Source organism: Chenopodium album, chromosome 5 (genome assembly GCF_948465745.1).
Source record: "Chenopodium album chromosome 5, dcCheAlbu1.1, whole genome shotgun sequence".
NCBI lineage: Eukaryota > Viridiplantae > Streptophyta > Magnoliopsida > Caryophyllales > Amaranthaceae > Chenopodium > Chenopodium album.
The window spans coordinates 3,566,615-3,590,770 of NC_137838.1; the positions used below are offsets into that span (position 1 = coordinate 3,566,615).

Consider the following 24,156-nt stretch of genomic DNA (forward strand, 5'->3'; position numbering starts at 1 on the left):
TAACAACCATAGTACTCGTAACATAAAAGTCACCTTTTTACTTGAGGGTCCCCATTGATCCTTTTGATAAACGATTGATATTTATATAGGAGTAAAATCGTAATATAATAAGCAAATTTTGCACCAAAACACACTAAAAACGGTATTTGAGTAGCGGTTTTAGTCCAAAATTGCTACTTCAAATAGCGGTTTTATTCATAAAAAGTAAATATCATATGCACTTATTTGCGATATTGCTACTAGATACTGTTGTTTATTGTGAAGATCAACTTGTATTTTCCCCGTTTTACAAAAACGGCATATAAAAAATGTTTGCATTTGAAAATGAGTGGTTTCCCGCTAAAAGATGAAAACATATTCCATTTGCACTTTATATCAGAATCCCGCGAAATTGAAAAGAGTAGCGAAAATTGCCGAGGAAGATAGCTTCTTCAAAAATACGAGTAGCAGAAAATCGTCATGGATGATGTCGATCGTCTGTTCGAATGCTTCAAATGTGGCGTTACTCCTCCTGGTAAATCTCTCTTCACTGCAATTCGTCATTAGTAAGCTCAATTTGATCTCCATTTTTACTTACTCATAAATTTTAATTTTTGATTTAGTGCTTATTATCACCATTTAGCTGTAATTGATCTTCAATTCTTCCTAATTATAGTATTAATTAGTTCGTCATTACTGCTAATTGCTCTTCTAGGGTTCGGATTTGTTTGGATATATTTATTAGGGTTTGAAAATGATCCAATAGTTTAATTAAGAAATTTATTGTGTAATTAAGTTAGGTATTGATCTTGAGAAATCATCTAATTTTTCCAGGATATCAAGGTGAAAACCTAATTTTGTGATGCTGTTGCGAGTTCTTGGGTGGATGTATTGTACGATTTAGTCATGAATTTGCCATAGCTTTTTTAGATTTTACTAATTCACTTAATTAATGGCAATCTCAAATTTCTGTGCCAATTTTAGTAAGCAAGTCTGTTAAGTTAATTTATCTTTTCATGTATAGGTCTCGTCCGAATTAGTAACTACGAAGGAGTTTAATGATTGATTGTGGGCTCTTTTGGTTCCTTCTGAAAATTTTCAGGCATTTGAAGTAGTTTAGGATGAAATGAGATGCCCAATTTACTATTTTAGTTGGGATATTGGGCATAACATTCCATACATGTTATTGATAGTTTAATGGTTATGGTATTTTATAAACTCTATATTGGTTTCTTCCATCAAAATAACAAATGTTGTGTACAGAATCTGCTATTAGAGAGAGAAAAACAAGTGTGAGTAGACTGAAGCCAGAGAATTCAAGTGTGAAGGGCACCGACTCACCAAGTTCAGCAAGACAAGGCGAGAAGAAAACTGTGGATGTATGTGGGAAATCAGAAAGTGTATGTCATGTGCTCTTAGCAACTCATTCTTTTTGGTGGGCTTATTACCCCCATTGCTGAAATTTGATTATTAAACTTTCATGCTCGTTTCTGTCCGAACATCTTGTTAAAGGATGAACCTTCACAAGTGTAAAAATTATCAGATATGCAATTTCCGTATCCTCTATCTATTATATATCTATGTTACTGGCTTTTTTCTTCTGAATTATTAGAAAAGAAAAAAGTAATAGTGAATCCGTATCTTCTTCGTTTCCCTTGTCTTTTGATGCATATTATTCATATCTTTTAGTTTATTTGTATTTATGATGCATTGCAGCTTAGTTTTCTGCACTTAATATCACAGGGTGTGTCAGTGACAAATAAAACAAACAAACTCATTGCTGGTAGGCAGCTTTCTCCGGGTGTGTTCTATGGATCGCCACATGGAGTGCCTCCTAAGAGGCCATCCAGTTTACTCCGAGTATTGCGTGAAATACACCTTGATTTATCTGAAAGACGTAAATCCAACTTAAGGTATAATGCTTTGGCTTTTTGTACTATCATTTACATTCATATGAGGAGTTGATCACGTTTCTAGTTGTTTACATACACTCTACTGTATCTGTCTTGTATCTCTTGACAATCATGTTTAAATGTTTGGTCAGGAAGCAAATATGGGCTACATTTCCAAAGCAGGATGATGCTATAAAATTTGCAAAAGAACAAGCCAATGTTCGCATATTCAGCTACCAAGATCATTTCAGTGGTCAAAGAAGATTCCTTGTTTCTACCTATCAAGAGTTTTGGAGAAGGTTACTTGTCACCACAAATTATCTTCAACATTTTAGTTGTCTTTTTGCTGGCTTGTGTTTCTTACTTACTGAAAGTTGATCCTGCATCATTATATAGGTACAAGAATATGGACTCAAAGTCCCGTCATCATTATGAGGTGATCCAAGATGTGAGTATCTGTTGTTTAATATCCTGTGCAAGGACTGTTCAATTGCTTCTTTCATGGTTTTATACTATGATTCGAATTATTCAAGATTATTTGTTGGGTTGTTGAGCTAAATTTGTACTGCTTGCAATTCATTTCCCTTTGTGCTAATTCCTATAAAGTACTTGCTGATCATCCATGTATACTTTAACACTTGTATGCCATCAGGAAGAGGCCTTTATGTTTTGAGTAGATAAACTTCTCCATCCCTATCTGTATTCTTTTTGCACCTGAGTTATTATTTGTTATTTAGCTCCTCAACCTTGCTTTTGTAAAAGTGAGCTGTTTGATAAAATTAAACTTTGGACAACATGCCTTCTCCTTGTGCTGGCCCAAGTCCTTTGTTGATTAGAAAAAAGCATTTATCCAACACAATATTCAGGTTATCAAATCTTGATTTTAAATTTCAATTAAATATTCTTTTCAAGAATGTGGGAAGATTCAAACAGGATCATAAAAAATGTGATACAGATACTATATTAGGACGAATGAGGAAGAGAGTATAGTAAGTACGAAACTATCAGAAAGGTTATTATTCAAAATCATGTTAAATCTTGTTACAATGAGTTGGATATTAAAACAAAGCAACAACTTCCCAAAGGGTGGAGGCATATGAACAGGAATATAACTTTACATTATGTCCTTATTCAAACTTGTTACTTCTTGTTTGAGGCAAAATCTAATCTTGTTGGGCTATTTTCTATTTCCAGGGCTTTCCTTGTCATCTATACTTTGATCTAGAGTTCAATAGATTGGAGAATACAAATAGAGATGGTAATCAAATGGTCGATCTTCTTTTGCTGGTCATATTTGAGGCATTACATGAGAAATATCATATACAAGGAGAAGAAGATTGGGTTGTAGAACTCGATTCCTCCACTGAAGGTAGGGCTGTGATTTAGGTGAGTGATTTGAATATTTGAATACATAAACTTCATATTCATAACCGATTTTTCTAATGTTTCATCTTTGGCCTTTGTACCTTTTCATTACTTGCTGGTAAGAGAGTATATTATCATATTTGTTTGGACAAAGATGGATTTTGTTTCTTTATATCTCCAATTTCCAAAAGTCTTCAAAAACAGCCAAGTGTGGTCTGTTCAATCCGATACATCATTGGTTCATGCAGTGATGCAATTTGATTTATGATTTGTTTTATAAATCTTGTTTTGAAAGTCTTATAAATATGTTTATTGGTTACATGGCAGCAAAATTCTCTCGCCATTTGGTGCTACGTATTCCGAAGGCTGCGTTCAAGGATAATTCTCATGCTGGTGCTTTTGTTTCCGAGGTATGGCTACTTGATAGTTATTTCTGTTAATGATCCTATTTAAATATAAAATAAAAAGGGATAAAATATATGTGGAAGCATTAGAAATATGTCAGAGCAGTTGAACATAGTATAATCCATCTTACATCTATTTGTTACATCTTTACTTTAAGATTTGACCATGTGAAACCTGTAAAGACTTTTGTGCAATTTTAATATCTGCACACCATGTCCTCTCTTGTATTGTGTATCTGTCTAATCATCATCCACCCTTTTCTGTCAATATCAGTTGTTCTCAAGAATTCATAAAGCGAAGGAGAAGGATGAGAGATTTCACCAACTCTTTATTTTAAAAGATTCTAGCTCTGCAGGACCCTCAATGCAACTATTTGTGGATAATGCTGTATATTCAAGAAATCGTTGTTTCCGCTTAGCTCTATCATCAAAAGCCGGGAAGACTTCTTTGCTTCTGCCTACTGGACGATTCAAGTGTAAGGGCATGGTATGAAACCTTTTTGTATCTTTGTCCTAATTGGAAGTTTTTTGTTTAGCCTAAGCAATTATTGCTATTTACATTTATTGATGAGCTGGAAAAATTGATCCATGCTGCTTATGTGCCCATTCATGTATTCATTATTATTAGTTGTATTATTCCAAGAAGGCTTTTTTGTAATTTTATCTAAACATGCCGTGTGTGGTTTACAGTGTGAAGAAGACGTTTTCATGGCATCTTTGATCTGCAATATAGATGATGACTGTGAAAAGCTTTTAGTGTGTAAAATGGAGTTGGACTGTATCAAAACTCTGCAGTTTGATACCGAGGTAATATTTAGCTTAGTTTTAATGGTTTACTCTCTTTTACCAACCATATTGATGCTATCAACTTGTCAAGTAAACTCTTTATTTTTTTTTCTTACAAATTCCATTATACTGCGTATATTTTAAGATATATCTTTGTTGGATGTTTTTTTTTTTCCTTTTCCTTTGAGGGATCTTGAGGACTCTTTCATAGCCTTAAAGTCATGACATCATGTTGCTCTATGTCATTCTAACCTTCATTGTTTAATTTTTTGATGCTTCAAAATATTTGTTTTCTTCTTTGATTGCGAAATGATGTATTGCTTGACTTATGCAGGTTAATATTACTAGTAGGAGACCTTTGAGTGCGCTTCAAGAATTCACATCTAATGCTTGTAGAAATGATGCCTCGAGAACTTACCTAATGGGAGCTTCTCCATTTCCTGCCCTGGATGCATTCATAGAATCTGTTGCTTCTTTTGGAGCAGTGACTGGTATGTATAATATTTAAGAGCTGTTTTTTCAGGATTGACTTGGTGAAGTGCAATCTCAGATTTTTATATTGGTTTCTTGGGAAATTTAGTTAATTTAATCAGCATTTGAAAGGGCATCTTGTGATTTTTCTTCTGTACTTTTGCAATCTATAATCCTTCAAGACTTTAAGTTAGTTCAACTAGTCCTTTTTGCGAACTTTCTTTCATCCAATAGTGTAGTATAGTTCACATTTTGTGGCCAAAAACCAATCTCCAAAGTTGTAATCTGTAATTGCCTGGTTTTGTCAGTAAATTTTTTTCTTCACAGAAATTTTTTCAATAGTTGTAATCCTGGGGAACTGCAAGAAATGTCTTTCCACTAGTATCTTCCAAATTTATTCACTCTTACTGAACAGAGTTTTTATATTACAAGAGAAAAGACAGCTAAAGAAAACATTATGTTTAGGTAGCTCGATACATGTTGATTGGAGCATCTTATTTTGGTGTACTAGTCTTCATGAAAACAGTTGATACCGTAAGTTTGAGCTTACATAAGCCTAATTAGTTCGACTTGCAGCCCCTTCAGCCTTTTCTTTTTGCATTGTAATGGTTTTGTAGATTTCTAAAGGTTTCCTTCATCCATTTCACTGGTTGATTGATTAAAATTTTGATTGTTGACTATGATGACTCCCTCCAAATTCCAGGAAAGATCCGAAGCTGGTATTGGTTTTCTGAGTACAGTTTGTTGGTCTACAGTATGTCAAAGAGCAGATACTGTGGAAGGATTGGTCGAGAACACAAAAGCAATCATGGTATGTTGCATTGTCCTATCTCACTTTTTACACTCGAAAATATGAATTCACGAATCCTGCTTATTATCCAAGTCCACATGATGTACTAACTTTTGTTTGTCCTCTAGTTATGTATGTGGCTGACCTACAGTGGGCTCTTTACTATCAGAAGTGTTATGATCCTGATTGCCAAGGTTTGTCCCATTGCATTTGAGAACTTATGAGTTAAACCCTGCAGTCACTTCTCACTAAATTTCTGTTTGGATCAGGATATCGATCGCCCTCCCGTCCCATTCCACTTGATTTAATCCCTGAAGTTTCCAGTTTAGAAAACACAGGAGTTATTGATGGCTCTGATAATAATAAGGAGCACATGTTACTTGGTGGTCATGAAAGCATGATAGACGGAGATAATGATGAAAGTTGGTGGCTTGAAGCAGTGAAAGCTGCTGACAATGTTGAAACTATGGGAGATTTATTTATCAGTACCACGGTTAGTTTATCTGTGCCTTTGTAACATTTGGTTGCTTTTGCGAACTTTCTTTCTCTGGTTGGTTCAGTCTCCTGTTTGTATATATTGAAGGATAATGATAATGAAGATGACGAGGGATGGTGGATGGAAGTTGAGAGGACTGCATCTCAGGCTGAATTAAACTGCCACTGTTAAAGACATGATAATCTGTTGCATTTCTAGATATTAACATGCCTGTCCTATTGCAAAGACTACTAGTGCCCAGTGCTCACTGTTGGTGTGAGTTCCTGGAGATTCCTCAGATAATAAGGTAATTATTACTCCTTCGGTCCTAAACTCATTTTTAATCGCAGGATTGTATGAAGTTAAAGAATTATGGTTAAAAGTAGAACAAAAAAAAGTTGAGAAAGAGAATGAAAGATTATTGGGATGGAGAGAGAAATGGGAAAATTAACTAGGAACTGGGAAGAAAAATTAAAATACCCCAAGATAGAATTTGTGAAGGCAAATTTGGGGTGGATGGAGTAATGAAGTTCCTCACATTGTAGTTTCTGGAGAATAGTTGTCTGAGTTTCTGGAGAAGAGTTATCTGGCTGTCTGGCACAGTCCTTTAGAAAATATCCTGAATTCCCCTATCTTCTAAAACTAATTAAGGGGGTGTTTGGTTCATTAAATTGGTATGAATTGGTATGGAATTTCATACTAGAGAGTTATGGATTCTAAAACCCATAATAGTCTAAATTTGTTTGGTTTAAATGTTGAAATGAACTATATGCCTCATTAATAGAATGGATTGAGAATATTAAGGGGAGAGGTGGGTATGAGATTCCATAGGTATAGGGTAGAGTTAGTCAGTTAGAAACCCCTTGGGTATGCAATCCCATACTTAAAAAAGCTCAACCAAACAAAAAAAATAGATGGAATCGAAACTCATTCCAAAAACGACCCTGAAGGAAATGTGTGACTAAACTGCGGCAGTGGCTTCATAGTGCAACAAAGGAGCTGCATAGCCAAAATGTCCTCGTATAATTGAAGTTGAAGCTTTTGCAGATTTTTAGATGTCCCTTATTCTTGTATAGTTAGCATCTAGGAGACCTCAAGTAGCAGAACATTAGTCTAATAGTATATCCTATGTTCTGTAATTATTTAACTTTCAGTTTCGAACCTTTTAGGCCGTAATATATATGCTCCTTTTCACCAAAAAAAAAAAAAAAAAAAAAAAAAACCTCTGGTATGCGATGTATTGCAGTAAGTTTTCCCTGATCTGTAATCAAATGCTGTGATGTACTCCTGTTTGATGTATAATATGAAATAAATTGTTGAAAGATTATTTCAAGTTCAAGAAGATTATGCATTTTGCATGCACTAGATTTTCAAGTACAAAAAACTACAAAAACTTTTACTGCTAGTTTCATATATTTCATTCTGAATCAACCTTTATTCTTCCATCATTTTTACAAGGTTGTATTTGATACATGAAAGTCATACTGCTAGTCTCTACTAACTGCATAAAAGCAGGTACATTATTCTTCTCTAAGATTCATTAGTACAATATAGCATCATCATAAACCAATTATTGCTGGGAAATTTGATCTGTTTTGACAGTTTCATAAACCAGCTGAGCAGTCAGAACATCAACCACACCAGAACCAACAGATTTAAACACAGTAATCTCCTTGTCATTTTTTCTCCCAAGCTTATCACCTTTAATCAATTCCACCAAAGTCCCACAAATATCATCCCTAGTTATCACCCCTCTCTCAAAAGCACCCACCAGTTCCCCAGCTTCCTCTAATGCAACCTCATTGTCAACAAATACTCTCCCCCTCCTTATCGCCTCGTCGTCGCACTCCTTCATTGTTGGCTTAAACGACCCAACAAGATCAAGATGAGCTCCTTCCTTCAACTCCAACCCTCTCACCAACTCTCTCTCCGAATTTGTGGCGCAACTCACAATATCACCCAACCCAACCACCTCCTCCAAGCACCCATTACTCTCAAAACTCACCCCATCAAACCCATTCTCCCCCCTCAACCTATCTGCCAATGCGGCCGCCTTCTCGGGCGTTCGATTCCAAATTATCACCCTCTTGATGCTAGGCCTAACACCCAAATGGGCAGTGATCAAATGGGGTGATAAATTACCAGAACCAACCATAACAAGAACATGGGCATCATTTCTTGACAAATAAGAAGAGGCTAAGGCTGAAATTGAGGAAGTTCTGTAAAGGGTTAGCTCAGTAGCATCAAATAGAGCTAGGGTTTGGCCTGTTAGGGAGCTGAAAAGGGTGTAGCAAGCATGGATTCCGGGTAAATTGAGGGAAGAGTTTTGAGGGTGTGAAGTTACAAGTTTGACCCCAATGTAAGGGAGAGAAGAAGAGGTTGAGAAAGAGGGCATGAGGAGAAGAGTGGAATTTGGGGAGGTAGAGAGAGAATGGCGAGGTGGGGTAGAGAGAGAAAGAGAGGCGTTTGGGAGTGTGGTTTGGAAGTGGCTGACTAATGTTTTGTGGGTCAGGATTGAGCGGAGGGTGGTGGTTGAGATGAATATTGGGGTGGTTGCGGCGGCAGAAGCGGCGGCAGCGGCTGCAGCAGCGGCGGGTGTTGCCATGGCGTAGAGAGAGAGAGAGAGAGAGAGAGGGGGAGAGGAAAAAATGTTAAGTCTAAATGTGTGTAGGCATTTGGGGTTAGGGGTTGGAGGAGTATTTTAAGGTTGCCAAAGATAAGAAGAAATAGAGAATATTGCTTTTGAAACTTCAGAGAAATTGGTTCTAAGTCCGAAATTTCACAAGTTATAGTAACAAGTTTAGGAAATTATTTGTATCTTTTCGTTGTAGTTTCTACATCGAAGACTGATTTGATTGATTTTAAATTCTTGAGTAATTGCATATTTAAAAAATATACTTTTAAGAGTATGTTCGGCAAAATTAGTTGTTGTAGTAGCGGTTAATTTTTTAGACATTGACATTATTGTAGACTATGAGAGTACTAATAATGAATTTTTAGATGTAGTTTTCAATATTGTTGTGTATGATTTAAGTGTTTCTTACAAAAATAACTATTACAAATTTGCAATATGAAAATAATTTTAGGAAATTATATATTGTAGGGCTAAATTGATGGCTATTGTTAACATTTGTCCATAATCTAAAAATTAATTTAGTGAAACACCGTTTCAAAAGCTCAAAATTACCATCGAATGTAATAGCCTACCTTGCCATGTGATTTCAAGTACTCTAGTCTCTAGATGCTCACTTTGCTATTGATTTCCATCATATTCCATTCTAATGTAATTACAAAAAATTTCAAACTTTGAGACAAAGTTGTTGGCATATATCTCAACAATTTATATCAAAATAAAATTCTATCTAATCTGTTAACAAACATAATAATTGATACTTGCATGTTCTTTAAAACTTTCCTTGGCTAGTTGGTTAGAGGTTTTTGATGCATGTTACTCAAAGCTTCCAACTAGTATGTTGTATTCTTGCTCAATTTGACAATTACATCACTTATACAATGAAAAATCATAATGTTACCATAGTAAAAGGAGGTAGGATTGCTTAGTTAGTTAAAAATCCCTCTCAATTCGATTCTCATTAGTTGCTTTGCCCTGTTCTTGTATTAATAGAACATTATACAAAGTAATTATAGTTGAAGCTATAATTCTTAATAAAGGAGTCCAACTACCTTTTCAGTGTAGCATTCCGAACGTTCAAATTGAAGATGATAATCTATTAGTCATCAACTCAATAAAAGGTATTTGGTCAATCCCTTGACAAATCAAGCATATTATCAAAGACACTTCCTCTCTCCTCACTTAATTTCATTGGAGTATTTAATATCGAGAGGCAAATCAAGCAGCAAATTGAATCTTTAATGTAGGTCATTTAGTGTCTAATAATTTGGATTGTGATGTTTGTAAATTGTACTTCGTAATAGCTCTAGCCTATTTCGCATTCTTTGTTCTAATAGGTTAGGAATTCTCCTTGTAAGGAGGTTTCTTAATATTAATTAATAATCAATAACGATATACTAAAAGACACACCAGCAATGACACATGTCAATTTCTGGTGTGTCCTTAGTATTTTTTTTTAAAAAAATATTTAATAGAAAATTTATTTAAGGAAATTATTTGTAAAATTTAATTACTATATAAATAAAATGATATTTACATTAAATTAACTAATTAATATGGAAAATAGAATAGCAAAATATAATCTTTGTAAATATTTTTTAAAAAATCTTCTACTATAAGTTTTTATGTGGCAAACATAATATTCGTTTCAAGGATACGATTGAGATAGACAAAATTTAATGACTAAAAACGAGATATTACAATATATGACAACTAATAAGTATATACGTACATAATTTTTTTTGTCAATAATCGTGCATGACACGGGACCTAACCTAATTACGAGTAATAATATTAACCGCCTCTCCGTCAAAGGAAAAAAATAATAATAATAATAATAATAACCGCCTCTCTCCTTCGGTTCTTCCACAATAATAATACGGGGTAAAACCAAAAATATCAAAACTGGACCATCTTATCGTCTTTGTAACTCAAAACTTTCTGGGTCGCTTCAATTCTCTCTCATCTGTATCTTTCCAATTAGGGTTTTTTCATCTTAATTGGAGTTGAAATTTCCCAATTTCGGCAATCAAATCATCAAATGGAATGCAGCAAACTCCAACAATTGCAGGTTTTCATCCGATCACCCGATCTCCAATTCCCAATTCGTGCCCTAACCCTAAATCCCAATCAAACATGGGCTGATCTCAAAAAATCTCTTCCATTCTCCAATTCATCATCAACATCATCATCTTCTTCCTCTGAGCTCAGATTCTTGTCTGTCAATGGCAAAAAGCTCGACGAATCCTCCACCATCAGCTCTTCCGGCATCGCCGCAAACTCCACCATTAATCTCCACTTTAAGCTCCTTGGCGGCGGCGGAGATGGCGGCTCAACTTGCGCAGAATCAAGAGATTGCTACTTGAAGATGTACGCCGAGAAGAAGCCGGAAAAAGTGGACCCTAACGAGAAGCGGCTTTCGAAGTGGACAACTTGCGCGCTTTCCTTCGAGCCATTGAAGCCGCCGTGTGTTATCGACCGCCTCGGTAACGTATTCAACAAGGAAGCTCTTGTTAAGGGGTTGCTAGCTAAGAGTTTGCCGAAACCCTTTTCGTTGTATATTAAGGGTTTGAAGGATTTGATTCCAATTCAATTGTCTTCTGTTGAAGGTGATAAAGTAGAAGGATCACGTTTTCAGTGCCCAATTTCTGGGTTTGAATTCAATGGGAATTACAGATTTTATGCTTTGAGTAAGTGTGGTCATGTTATTAGTGCAAAGGCACTCAAAGAGATTAAATCTTCTGCTTGTATTGTATGTCATGAGGAATTCGAGGAAGACGATAAGATTGTTATTAATGGGACTGATGAGGAGGTTGATGTTCTTAGGAAGAAGATGATTGAGATGAAGGATAAGGAGAGGGAGAAGAAGGCGGCGAGTAAGGTTAAGAAGTCAAAATCGAAACAATTAAACTCGGTTGATGTTTCCGGGGGAGGTGATGAGGGTGTTAGTGTTGTAACTAGTGATGATGTTCGATTGAGTGGGAAGAAGCATGGGATTGATGTTGTTAATTCGAAGGCCGAGGTCAATGCCAAGCTTCCTAATGCTGTTGCTGGTGCTGCTGCTACTAAAAATGGTTCAGCTAAGAGATTCAAGGCTGTTGATATTGCACCCCCTAATGCTGATAAGAAAGTTTATGCTTCTCTTTTTACCTCTTCTAGGAAATCTGATTTTAAGGAAACCTATTCTTGCAGATCACTTCCTTTAGGTCGAAACTGATTGTTTGCTTATTAATGTGAGTTTTGTTTTCTTGTTTTTACATGGCTGTCAATTCGCTTGTTTCGTTACCATGTTGGTTATGTTGAAGCATTGGCATCTTTGTGTTTCGAAACCATATACATTGTTATATGTATGATCTATGTATACAAGTATTAACTTTCTTGTACTATTTGTTTTCCTGTGTTCCTGATCCTCCTGCTTTAAGTAGATTTTTGAAGTAGTATACGTTCTTGTTTGAGATAGGGTGGTGGTAATTATTCTGTGCTTTAATATTTAGTAGAATGAGCTGAATTAACTCACCAAAGTCCAAAGGATTGTTCTTTTGGATGTAAATCGCACTGTATAGAGCTTAAGAACAAGGATTTCTGTGATGAGAAAGGTGGGAAGCAAGTAGTAACGGCAGTAGGTATAACTGTATAATGGTATAGTTAAAGGAGCACATGGATGGCATGAAGCAGAAGAAATAAACAGAAAGTTGGGTGTATCTTTTGTTGGTAGAGTAAGTTAATGCTTTGAAATAAGCTTGTTTTAGGGGTTTGTCGATTTATTCTTGTCATCTTTAGATTGAAGCACTTGCTTATATTGTTGTATGGTTGATCAAAGTGTGTACATTCTTTGTTGATTGGACAGTGTGTTGAGGTTCTGCCTTGTTGTTGGGTATGTAGATTCTTTTGAAGTTTCTGCTTTTATGTCACCACAATCCTTGCTTGCTTGGTAGGAGGCCAAGGCTAAGTAGCTTCTTATATTGCAAGCGGCTTTCCTGCTAATCTGCTATGATTCCTGTGAAAGGATGGCTTTTTATTCTGCACATATTAGGCCTATAATCTTCCAATTTCTTCTGACCCATATCTCAACTGCCCTTCTTTTAAAGTCTATGTCTTAACATTTGTCATATTTAAGCTTGCTCATACTATGTTAGTGCTGGGGAATTTTATCCTTTTTACTTTTTCCAATCTTTTCTGTTTGATTTTTCATAATTGCATCTCAAGCCCCCATATTTGGTATATCCAATTTGCTATCTTTACTCTTCAGTACTAATGTCATCTCAAGTCCATTTTTGTCAGGTTCCATACATGGATTTTCTTGCATTGTATGATCTGTTTATTCGTGTAAATTGTGATTAAGCTGGAATTTGTGTATCCCGTCTTGTTTGTTTGGTTGCCTTAGACATTTATTTACCATGGGTTGTACTTCTCCTGACAGTCATATATTGGAGCATTCTCACGGTTATCACATTGGCAGGCATTTTCACCAAAGTCAACTGATAATTGTGAATCGCGTATGCCAACAATAATTGTCAGAATATGTCTTGAGATCATACTTATAGAAGATTTGTAGATTTCCCTGTGTTAGAAGATTATGTTTTGCAGGGGGCTATTTATCTGTTTGTGAGATGGGTTAGCTATGTCACTGTATGAGGTGATGCAGCTGTCGATTCATTCCTCCTTGTAATTGGCATTGTTGCATCAGTAACTATTTGTCAAACCATTGAAGAAGCATCCTGCTTTGCACCAGTGGATGCCTTGAGAATCTGCTTAGGGTTATAAACATGCTGGGGTTAGTAATATAGATGGACCAAACACAGGTGCCAACTCTAAAAGTACATACTCCGTACTCTGTTGGACCTGTGTTAGACTAGTACAATTTTGGTTTATATTGATGAATTGTATAGTTCTCACTGTCAAGTTACCATTTCTGAGCTACAAGGGGTATTCTGAGTATCCGAATTCTGCAGTATCGTCGGTTGCATAGCCAAGTATCACAACAGTCAAAAATATTTGAAAATAGGCTCTTTTGCTTGATATTTGTGAGATACATTCATGGATTACCCCTATGGGGAGTGTTATGACCAATTACGCCTTTCATTACCCTTAATGTATATAGCAAGAACTTGGGCATTGTTGTGAGAAAATGCGTCTTGCATAGCTCTTGATGTATAGCAAGAACATTTCTTTACCCTTATGTTACTTCTTAGTTGTAGTTTAAAACCTCCAAAATTTCTCAAAAAGCGTGGATATTAGTCTTTAATTTTGGATTTTTTTTGACTTTTTTTTCACCAAAAAATAAAAATTGCCGAAATGATTACCATGGTTTCTAATACCCATTGGAAGTCCAATTGGCTGGGTGGAACCATCCAATAAGTCTTTATTAAACGACCAATTTAATGGGTTACAACTTGCATCGATTTCATTAACTCAAGCTTGCCACGAACATTTATAACAACCTATAATGATCATATATGGAACCAAACGGCATTATATGACCCTGAGATGTATCCCCTAAAATCTCAATGTTTTTCGACACCGGGTACCAAACCATTCGAAATTTCTCAAAAACAGTGGATATTAGCCTTCAATTTTGGAATTTTTTGACTTTATTTTTTGCCCGGATATAAAAATTGCAGAAATGTTTACCATACTTCCAAATACCCTCCGGGAGTCCAGTTGGGTGGGTGTAACCATCCAATTTGCCTTTACACGACCAATTTACCGGTTTACAACTTACACCGATTTCATTAATTCAAGTCCACGACGAATATTTATGACAACAAATAATGATCATAGATGGTTCCAAACGACATTATATGACTCCGAGATGTATTCTCAAGAATTTAAAGACTTTTCAACACCAGCCCAAAGACTCCAAAAATTCTCAAAAAGCGTGGATATAGCCTTCAATTTTTAAAATTTTTGACTTTTTTTGCAGGGAAATAAAATTATCGAAATGTTTACCAAGGTCCCTAATATCCTCCGTGAGTCCAATTAGGTGGGTGGAACCAACTAATTTGCCTTTAAACGACCAAGTTACCGGTTCACAACTTGCACCACTCAAGCCTATCACGAACATTTATGACAACATTTAATGATCATTTATGATTCCAACAACATTATATGACCCCGAAATATATCCCTAAGAATTTCAAGACTTTTCGACACCGTGCCCCGAAACCTCCAAAATTTTGGACTTTTTTTCGCTAGGAAATAAAAATTGTCGGGTGTCCTAATAACCTCCGGGTGTCCAATTGGGATGGTGGTACCATCCAATCAATTTGCCTTTAAACGACCAATTTAATTACCGGTTTACAACGTGTACGGATTTTATTAACTCAAGCTTACTACGAACATTTATGACAACATATAATGATAATATATGGTTCCAAACGGAATTATATGACCCGAGATGTATTCCATAAAATATTAATATTGTTCTATACCGGGCCCGAAACCTTCAAAATTTCTCTAAAAATGTAGATATTAGCCTTAAATTTTGAATTTTTTTGATTTTTTAACGCGCGAAAATAAAAATTACTGAATGTTTACCATTTTCCCTAATACCCTTCAAGAGTCCAAATGAGTAGGTGGAACCATCCAATTTGCCTTTCAACGACCAATTTACCAGTTCACAACTTGCACCGATTTTATTAACTCAAACCTATCACGAATATTTATGTCAACAAATAATGATCATATATAGTTCCAAACAGCGTTATATGACCCCGAGATGTATCCCCTAAAATTTAAAGACTTTTCGACACCAGGCCCTGAAACCTCCAAAATTTCTCAAAAAGCGTGGATATTAGTCTTCAATTTTGGAATTTTTTGACTTTTTTTCGCTAAGAAATAAAAATTGCCGAAATATTTACCATGTCCCCTAATACCCTTCGAGAGTCCAATTGGGTTGGTGGTACCAACCAATTTTCCTTTTAAACGACCAATTTAATTATCGGTTTACAACTTGCACAGATTTCATTATTTCAAGCCTACTACGAACATTTATGACAACATATAATGATCATATATTGTTCCAAACGGCATTATATGACCCCGAGATGTATCCCCTATAATATTAATACTTTTCTATACCGAGCCCCGAAACCTTCAAAATTTCTCAAAAAACGTGGATATTAGCCTTCAATTTTGAAATTTTTTTATTTTTTAACGCCCAGAAATAAAAATTGACGAAATGTTTACCATGGTCCCTAATAACTCTTCTGAAGTCCAAATGGGTGGGTGGAACCATCCAATTTGCCTTTAAACGACCAATTTACCGGTTTACAATTTGTACCGATTTCATTAACTCAAGCCTATCACAAACATTTATGACAACAAATAATGATCATATATGGTTTCAAACGGCGTTATATGACCCCGAGATATATCCCCTAAAATTTTAAGACTTTTCGACACCGGGCCTGAAACCTCCAAAATTTATCAAAAAGCGTGGAAATTAGTCTTAATTTTGGAATTTTTTGACTTTTTTCGCAAGGAAATAAAATTGCCGAAATATTTATCATGACCCATGATACCCTCCGGGAGTCCAATTAGGGTTGGTGGTACCATCCCATTTGCCTTTAAACGACCAATTTAATTACCGGTTTACAACTTGCACGGATTTTATTAACTCAAGCCTACTACGAATATTTATGACAACATATAATGATCATATATGGTACAAACGGAATTATATGACCCCGAGATGTATCCCCTAAAATATTTATACTTTCCTATACCGTGCTCCGAAACCTTAAAAATTTCTCTAAAAGCGTGGATATTAGCCTTCAATTTTGAAATGTTTTGATTTTTTAACCCCCGGAAATAATAATTACAGAAATATTTACCATGGTCCTTAATACCTTTTGGGATTCCAAATGAGTTGGTTGAACCATCCAATTTGCCTTTAAACGACCAATTTACCGGTTTACAACTTGCACCGATTTCATAAACTCAAGCTTATCACGAACATTTATGACAACATATAATGATTAAATATGGTTCCAAAGGCATTATATGACCCCGTGATGTATCCCTTAAAATTTCAAACTTTTTGACATCGAGCCCCGAAACCTCCAAAATTTCTCAAAAAACGTTGATATTAGTTTTCAATTTTGGAACTTTTTGACTTTTATTTTCGCTCGGAAATAAAAATTGTCAAAATATTTACCGTGATCCCTAATCCCCTCCGGGAGTCCAATTGGGTTGGTGGTACCATCCAATTTGCCTTTAAACGGACAATTTAATTACCGGTTTTGCAACTTGCACGGATTTCATTAACGAACTCAAGTCTACTACGGACATTTATGACAACATAGAATGATCATATATGGTTGCAAACGACATTATATGACCCCGAGATGTATTCCCTAAAATATTAATACTTTTTTATACCGGGCCCGAAACCTTCAAAATTTATTAAAAAGCGTGGATATTAGCCTTCAATTTTGAATTTTTTTTATTTTTTAATGCCCGGAAATAAAAATTACTGAAATGTTTACTATGGTCCCTAGTACCGTTCGGGAGTCCAAATTGGTGGGTGGAACCATCCAATTTGTCTCTAAACGACCAATTTACCGGTTTACAATTTGCATCGATTTCATTAACTCAAGCCTACCACGAACATTTAAAGACAACAAATAATGATCATAAATGGTTCCAAATAGCATTATATGACCCCGAGATGTATCCCTTAAAGTTTCAACACTTCAACACCGGGCCTTGAAATCTCCAAAATTTCTCAAAAAGCGTGGATCTTCAATTTTGGAATTTTTTGACTTTTTTTGCCTGGAAATTAAAATTGCCGAAATATTTACCATGGACCTTAATCCCCATCGGGAGTCCAATTTGGTTGGAGGAAACATCTAATTTGCCTTTAAACGGCCAATTTAATTATCGGTTTAAAAATTGCACGGATTTCATTAACTCAAGCCTACTACGAAGATTTATGACAACATTTAATGATCATATATGGTTTCAAACGTAATTATATTACCTCGTGATGTATCCCTAAAAATATCAATACTTTCTACACCGAGCCGCAAAACCTCCAAAATTTCTCAAAAAGCGTGGATACTAGCCTTCAATTTTGATTTTTTTTTTTTTTTTATTTTTAACATCGGGAAATAAAAATTGTTGAAATGTTTACCATGGTCCCTAATACCCTTCGGGATTCCAAATGGATGGGTGGAACCATCCAATTTGCCTTTAAACGACCAATTTACCGGTTTACAAATTGCACCGATTTCATTAGCTCAAGCCTACCACTAACATTTATGACTTTAAATAATGATCATATATGGTTCAGAATAGCATTAAATGACCCTGAGATTTATCACCCAAAATTTCAAGACTTTTCGACACCGGCCCCGAATCCTCCAAAATTTCTGAAAAAGCGTGGATATTAGCCTTCAATTTTGAAAATTTTGACTTTTATTCGCCCGAAAATAAAAATAGCCGTAATGTTTACCATGGTCCCTAATACCATCTGCCCGTCTGGGTGTCTCATTGGGTGGGTGGAACCATCCAATTTGCCTTTAAGCGACCAATTTAGCGGTTAACAACTTGCACCGATTTCATCAACTCAAGTCTACCACGAACATTTATGACATCAAATAATGATCATATATGTTTCCAAACAACATTATATAACCCCGAGATGTATCCCATAAAATTTCAAGACGTTTCGACACCTATCCCCGAAACATTCAACTCAAGTCTTCAATTTTGGAATTTTTTGAATTTTTTAGCCCGGAAATTAAAATTTCCGAAATATTTAGTATGGTCCCTAATACCCTCCTGGAGCCCAATTGGGTTGGTGGAACACTCCAATTTGCCTTTAAACGGCCAATTTAATTACCGATTTACAAATTGCACGGATTTCATTAACTCAAGTCTACTACGAACATTTAAGACAACATATAATGATCATATATGGTTCCAAATGGAATTATATGACCCTGAGATGTATCCTCTAAAATATTTATACTTTTCAACAACGGGTTCCGAAACCTCCAAAATTTCTCAAAAAACTTGGATATTAGCCTTCAATTTTTTGATTTTTTAACGCCCGGAAATAAAAATTGCCGAAATGTTTACCATAGTCCCTAATACCCTTCGGGAGTCCAGATAGGTAGGTGGAACCATCTAATTTGCCTTGAAACAACCAATTTAACGGTTTACTACTTGCACCGATTTCATTAACACAAGCCTACCACAAACATTTATGACAACAAATAATGATCATGTATGGTTCCAAACGGCATTATATGTCCCCGAGATGTATCCCCTAAAATTTCAAGACTTTTCGACACCGGGCCCCGAAACCTCCAAAATTTCTCAAAAAGCGTGGATATTAGTCTTTAATTTTGGAATTTTTTGACTTTTTTTCGCTTGTAAATAAAAATTGCCGAAATATTTACCATGGTCCCTAATACCCTCCGGGAGTCCAATTGGGTTGATGGTACCATACAATTTGGCTTTAAACGACCAATTTACCGGTTTACAACTTGCACGGATTATATTAACTCAAGCCTACTACAAACATTTATGACAACATATAATGATCATAAATGGTTCCAAACGGCATTATATGACCCCGAGATGTATCCCCTAAAATATTGATACTTTTCTATACCGCGCCCCGAAACCTTCAAAATTTCTAAAAAAAGCGTGGATAGTAGCCTTCAATTTTGAAATTTTTTGATTTTTTAACGCCCGAAAATAAAAATTACCGAAATGTTTACCATGGTCTATATTACCCTTCGGAAGTCCTAATGGGTGGGTGGAACAATCCAATTTGCATTTAAACGACCAATTTACCAGTTTACACTTGCACAGATTTCATTAACTCAAGCCTAGTACAAACATTTATTGCAACAAAAAATGATCATATATGGTTCCAAACGGCATTAAAGGACCCCGAGATGTATCCCCTATAATTTCAAAACTTTTCGACTCCTGGCCCCGAATCCTCCAAAATTTCTCAAAAAGCATAGATATTAGCCTTCAATTTTGAAATTTTTTCCTTTTTTTGGTCAGAAATAAAAATTGCCGTAATGTTTACCATGGTCCTTAATACCGTCCGGGAGTCCCATTTGGTGGGTGGAACTATCCAATTTTCCTTTAAACGACCAATTACCGATTTACATCTTGCACCGATTTAAAAAAACTCAAGCCATCCACGAACATTTATGATAACAAATAATGATTATATATGGTTCCAAACAACATTATATGAATCGGAAATGTATCCCTTAAAAATTCAAGACTTTTCGACAGTGGGCCCCAAAAGCTACAAAATTTCTCGAAAAGCGTGGATATTAGTCTTTAATTTTTGACTTTTTGACTTTTTTTCGTTCGGAAATAAAAATTGCAAAAATATTTACCACGGTCCCTAATACCCTCAGGGGGTCCAATTGGGTTGGTGGAAACATCCAATTTGCCTTTAAAGGACCAATTTAATTACTGGTTTACAACTTGCACGGATTTCATCAACTCAAACCTACTACGAAGATTTATGACAACATTTAATGATCATATATGGTTTCAAATGGCATTATATGACCCCGAGATGTATCCCCTAAAATATTAATACTTTTCAACACCGGGCCCGAAACCTCCAAAATTTCTCAAAAAGCGTGGATATTAGCCTTCAATTTTGATTTTTTTTAATTTTTATTTTTTAACATCCGGAAATAAAAATTGTCGAAATGTTTACCATGGTCCCTAATAACCTTCGGAAGTCTAAAATGGGTGGGTGGAACCATTCAATTTGCGTTTAAATGACCAATTTACCGGTTTACAAATTACACCGATTTCATTAACTCAAGCCTACCACGAACATTTATGAAAACAAATAATGATAATATATGGTTCCAAACAGTATGAAATGACCCCGAGATGTATCACCCAAAATTTCAAGACTTTCGACACCGGCCCCGAATCCTCCAAAATTTCTCAAAAAGCGTGGATATTAGCCTTTAATTTTGAAATTTTTGACTTTTTTTCGCCCGAAAATAAAAATTACCGTAATGTTAACCATGGTCCCTAATACTGTCCAGGTGTCCCATTGAGTAGGTGGAACCATTCAATTTGCCTTTAAATGACCAATTTAGCGGTTTACAATTTGCACCGATTTCATCAACTCAAGTCTACCACGAACATTTATGACAACAAATAATGATCATATATGGTTCCAAACAGCATTATATGACCCCTAGATGTATTCCCTAAAATTTCAAGACTTTTCGACACCGAGCCTTGAAACGTCTAAAATTTCTCAAAAAGCGTGGATATTAGTCTTCAGTTTTGGATTTTTTTGACTTTTTTTCCCCCGGAAATTAAAATTGCTGAAATATTTACTATGGTACCTAATACCCTCCTGGAGTCCAATTTGGTTGGTGGAACCATCAAATTTGCCTTTAAACGACCAATTTAATTATCAGTTTACAATTTGCACGTATTTCATTAACTCATGCCTACTACGAACATTTATGACAACATATAATGATCATATATGGTTCCAAACGACATTATATGACCCTGAGATGTATCCCCTAAAATATTAATATTTTTCTACACCGGGCTCCGAAACCTCCAAAATTTCTCAAAAAGCGTGGATATTAGCCTTCAATTTTAATTTTTTTTTATTTTCTAACGCCCGTAAATAAAAATTGCAGAAATGTTTATCATGGTCCCTAGTACCCTTCAGGAGTCCGATTGGGTGGGTGGAACCATCCAAATTGCCTTTAAACGACCAATTTACCGGTTTACAACTTGTATTGATTTCATTAATTCAAGCCTACCACGAACATTTATGACAACAAATAATGATCATTTATAGTTCCAAACGGAATTATATGACCCCGAGATATATCCCATAGAATTTCATGACTTTTCGACATTGAGCTCCGAAACCTCCAAAATTTCTCAAAGTCTTGGGTATTATCCTTCAATTTTGAAATTTTTTGACGTTTTTCCCCTAGAAATAAAAATTTCTGAAATGTTTACCATGGTCTAATACCCTCCGGGAGTCCAATTGGGTGTGTGGAACCATTCAATTTGCTTTTAAACGGCCAATTTACCGGTTTATAACTTGCGTCGATTTACCGGTTTACAACGGCCAATTTAATTAACTTGCACCGAACTCGACTTGAACCGAAATTGAACCAATCCGTTTTAACCCGTCAAAACCCGAATCTAAACAGAAGTGTTACTAACCTGACCTGAATTCAACCTGATCCGTTTCTTACCGGACCCGAATTTAACCAAACCTGTTACAAACCCGATTCGAAATCAACTCGACTTGTTATTGGCCTGACCCAAATTCAACCCAACTTGTTATTGACTCGACCCTAATTTTACCGTACCTATTACTTACCCAACCTTAAAATTCAACCCGATTTGTTACTAACCCGACTCGAAATTAACACGACTTGTTATTAACCCGACCTAAAATCAATTCAAATTTTTCCTGACCCGATTTCAAATCACCTTAAATGCAATTTAGACCACCTTATTATTGTTGATCAAATCATTTTGTCTTGGGAGACCAAGTCGGTCCAGGCAAGCTAAAGAAAGGAGCATCATCCTCAAATTTAAGAGTTAAATATAGTACGAAGTATATATTTTTGTTGTATGGTTAAAGGTGATAATTATCTTCTTAAATTATAGACTATAGTTCCCTAGTATATTGTCATATATATTATAGTCAAAGGAAATAATTAGCTTGATAAAAATGGTGATTATTTATTTATAGTTAGTGAACCCGAATATGACCTGACTTGGAAATGACCCGACCTAATTGTAACCTGTAAATTATTGACTTGAACATAACCCGACTTGAACCAGAGAATGACCCGACTTGAAAATGACCCAACCTGATTATAACCCGCAAATTATTGACTTGAATCGAATCTGACTTCAACCCGTGAATGACCTGACCTGATTATAATCCGCAAATTATTTACTTGAACGGAACCCGACTCAATCCCGAGAATGACCCGACCTAATTCTAACCCGCAAATTATTGACTTGAACCGAACCCGACTCAAACCCGAGAATTACCCTAACCCGTTTTAAACCGTGAAAACCCAAATTAAACCCGACCTATTGTTCATCCGACCCGAATGTAACTCGACCTGTTATTAACCCGATCTGAACCCGATAAGAAGTATGACCCTACTTGACCCAACTTAAGCATGACCCAACTCAAACCCGACCCGCATAGGTTATGGAATTAATCTGAATTGACCCGACCCGAGTTGACCCAACCCACTCTTATCCGACTTAAACCCGACCCGTTTACTCGAATTGACTGCTGTTTCGGGTGAAAACAATGGGGCCTTTCCGAAGGCCCGTTGAAGTGGTGAAGACTGGATTCGGTCCCAGGGATGTTGGGCCGAAGGTTTCCTGCACAGCAAACACACGTAAACTAGCCTCGGGGGTGTTGCCGAGGAAGGCCCCTCCGATGCTAAAGTCAGTACAATGTGTAGAGAGAGAAAGCTATACAAGAGAGTTAATTGCTTGAGGCTTTGTTGTGTGTTGTTTACAAATGAATGAATTGAAGGCTTTTATACCTTAACACATATGGAGAATATGGGCCGTGGCCCAATTGTCATGTCTGGTGGACTGACCTTGACTTTAGCACAATTGGAGAGTTGAACCTGGACCTTGGGCTTTTAATTGGATTATTTAATGACTAGGCCCAATTGGACTAAATTGGACCCAAACAACTTGCCCCCCAGACCCGATTTGGAAGGATGACGGGTCGGGTTTGATTCCAATAAAAAATGGAGGGAAGTAAATGATTTAATTAATCCAAGAAATTTGGATTTAAACCGTAATTAATGAGATAACAACGGTTAGGTGAATGATTGTGGAAGTTTGGACGGATAATGGGCGGTTTAATCGTGAGGTCGTGTGTTTAACGGTTACTTAGTGGAGTATTTAAGAGAAATTAAAGCGCAGACTCCCAGAATTCCCATTCTTGGAGATATAATCAGAGGCGCGTCATCCCTCCTCACTTCTTCACCAACACAAACCCAGAACTTTCGAGAAAAGACCTAAGAACCCGCATCAAAACCTCGCAAATTCCCTGAGCATTGAGCTTAGAAACTGAGATTCGTCACTACCAATTCGTAAATCGGCAACTTTCGCTTCAGATTAAGGTAATTCCCTTTGATTTTAGTTTTTATTTTTCTTCAAATTCGAACTCTTTTTCCTCTCTTTCGACTTTTTTCTTCGAAATTCATCAATGGCGAGGGAAGTTAGAGGTAGGGCCCGTGCTCCAAGAAGAGCAAGGCCGATTCCCGATCCTAGGAACAGGACGGGGACCTGGAATGGGCAGAGAGCAGAATCTGACCCTGCTGAAG

General features: G+C 36.1%; 2 protein-coding genes and 1 pseudogene across 2 annotated transcripts; 2 read left to right on the forward strand and 1 right to left on the reverse strand.

The window, feature by feature from the left end:
• The first annotated feature begins 394 nt into the window (after positions 1-394).
• On the forward strand, positions 395-6,790 carry LOC145631554 (uncharacterized). The gene is made up of 14 exons (XM_081683662.1): positions 395-514; positions 1,243-1,379; positions 1,723-1,892; positions 2,024-2,170; positions 2,268-2,319; positions 3,066-3,240; positions 3,564-3,646; positions 3,915-4,127; positions 4,331-4,447; positions 4,761-4,917; positions 5,601-5,708; positions 5,816-5,881; positions 5,957-6,180; positions 6,271-6,790. Exons 1-14 carry the CDS (start codon positions 460-462, stop codon positions 6,352-6,354), a joined length of 1,788 nt encoding a protein of 595 aa, XP_081539788.1. The 5' UTR covers positions 395-459; the 3' UTR covers positions 6,355-6,790.
• Positions 6,791-7,496: 706 nt separating this feature from the next.
• On the reverse strand, positions 7,497-8,811 carry LOC145631555 (protein SAR DEFICIENT 4 pseudogene; annotated as a pseudogene).
• A 1,874-nt stretch (positions 8,812-10,685) lies between these two features.
• On the forward strand, positions 10,686-12,180 carry LOC145631556 (uncharacterized). Its single transcript, XM_081683665.1, has one exon. It carries the CDS (start codon positions 10,836-10,838, stop codon positions 12,009-12,011), a length of 1,176 nt encoding a protein of 391 aa, XP_081539791.1. The 5' UTR covers positions 10,686-10,835; the 3' UTR covers positions 12,012-12,180.
• The last annotated feature ends 11,976 nt before the right edge of the window (positions 12,181-24,156 follow it).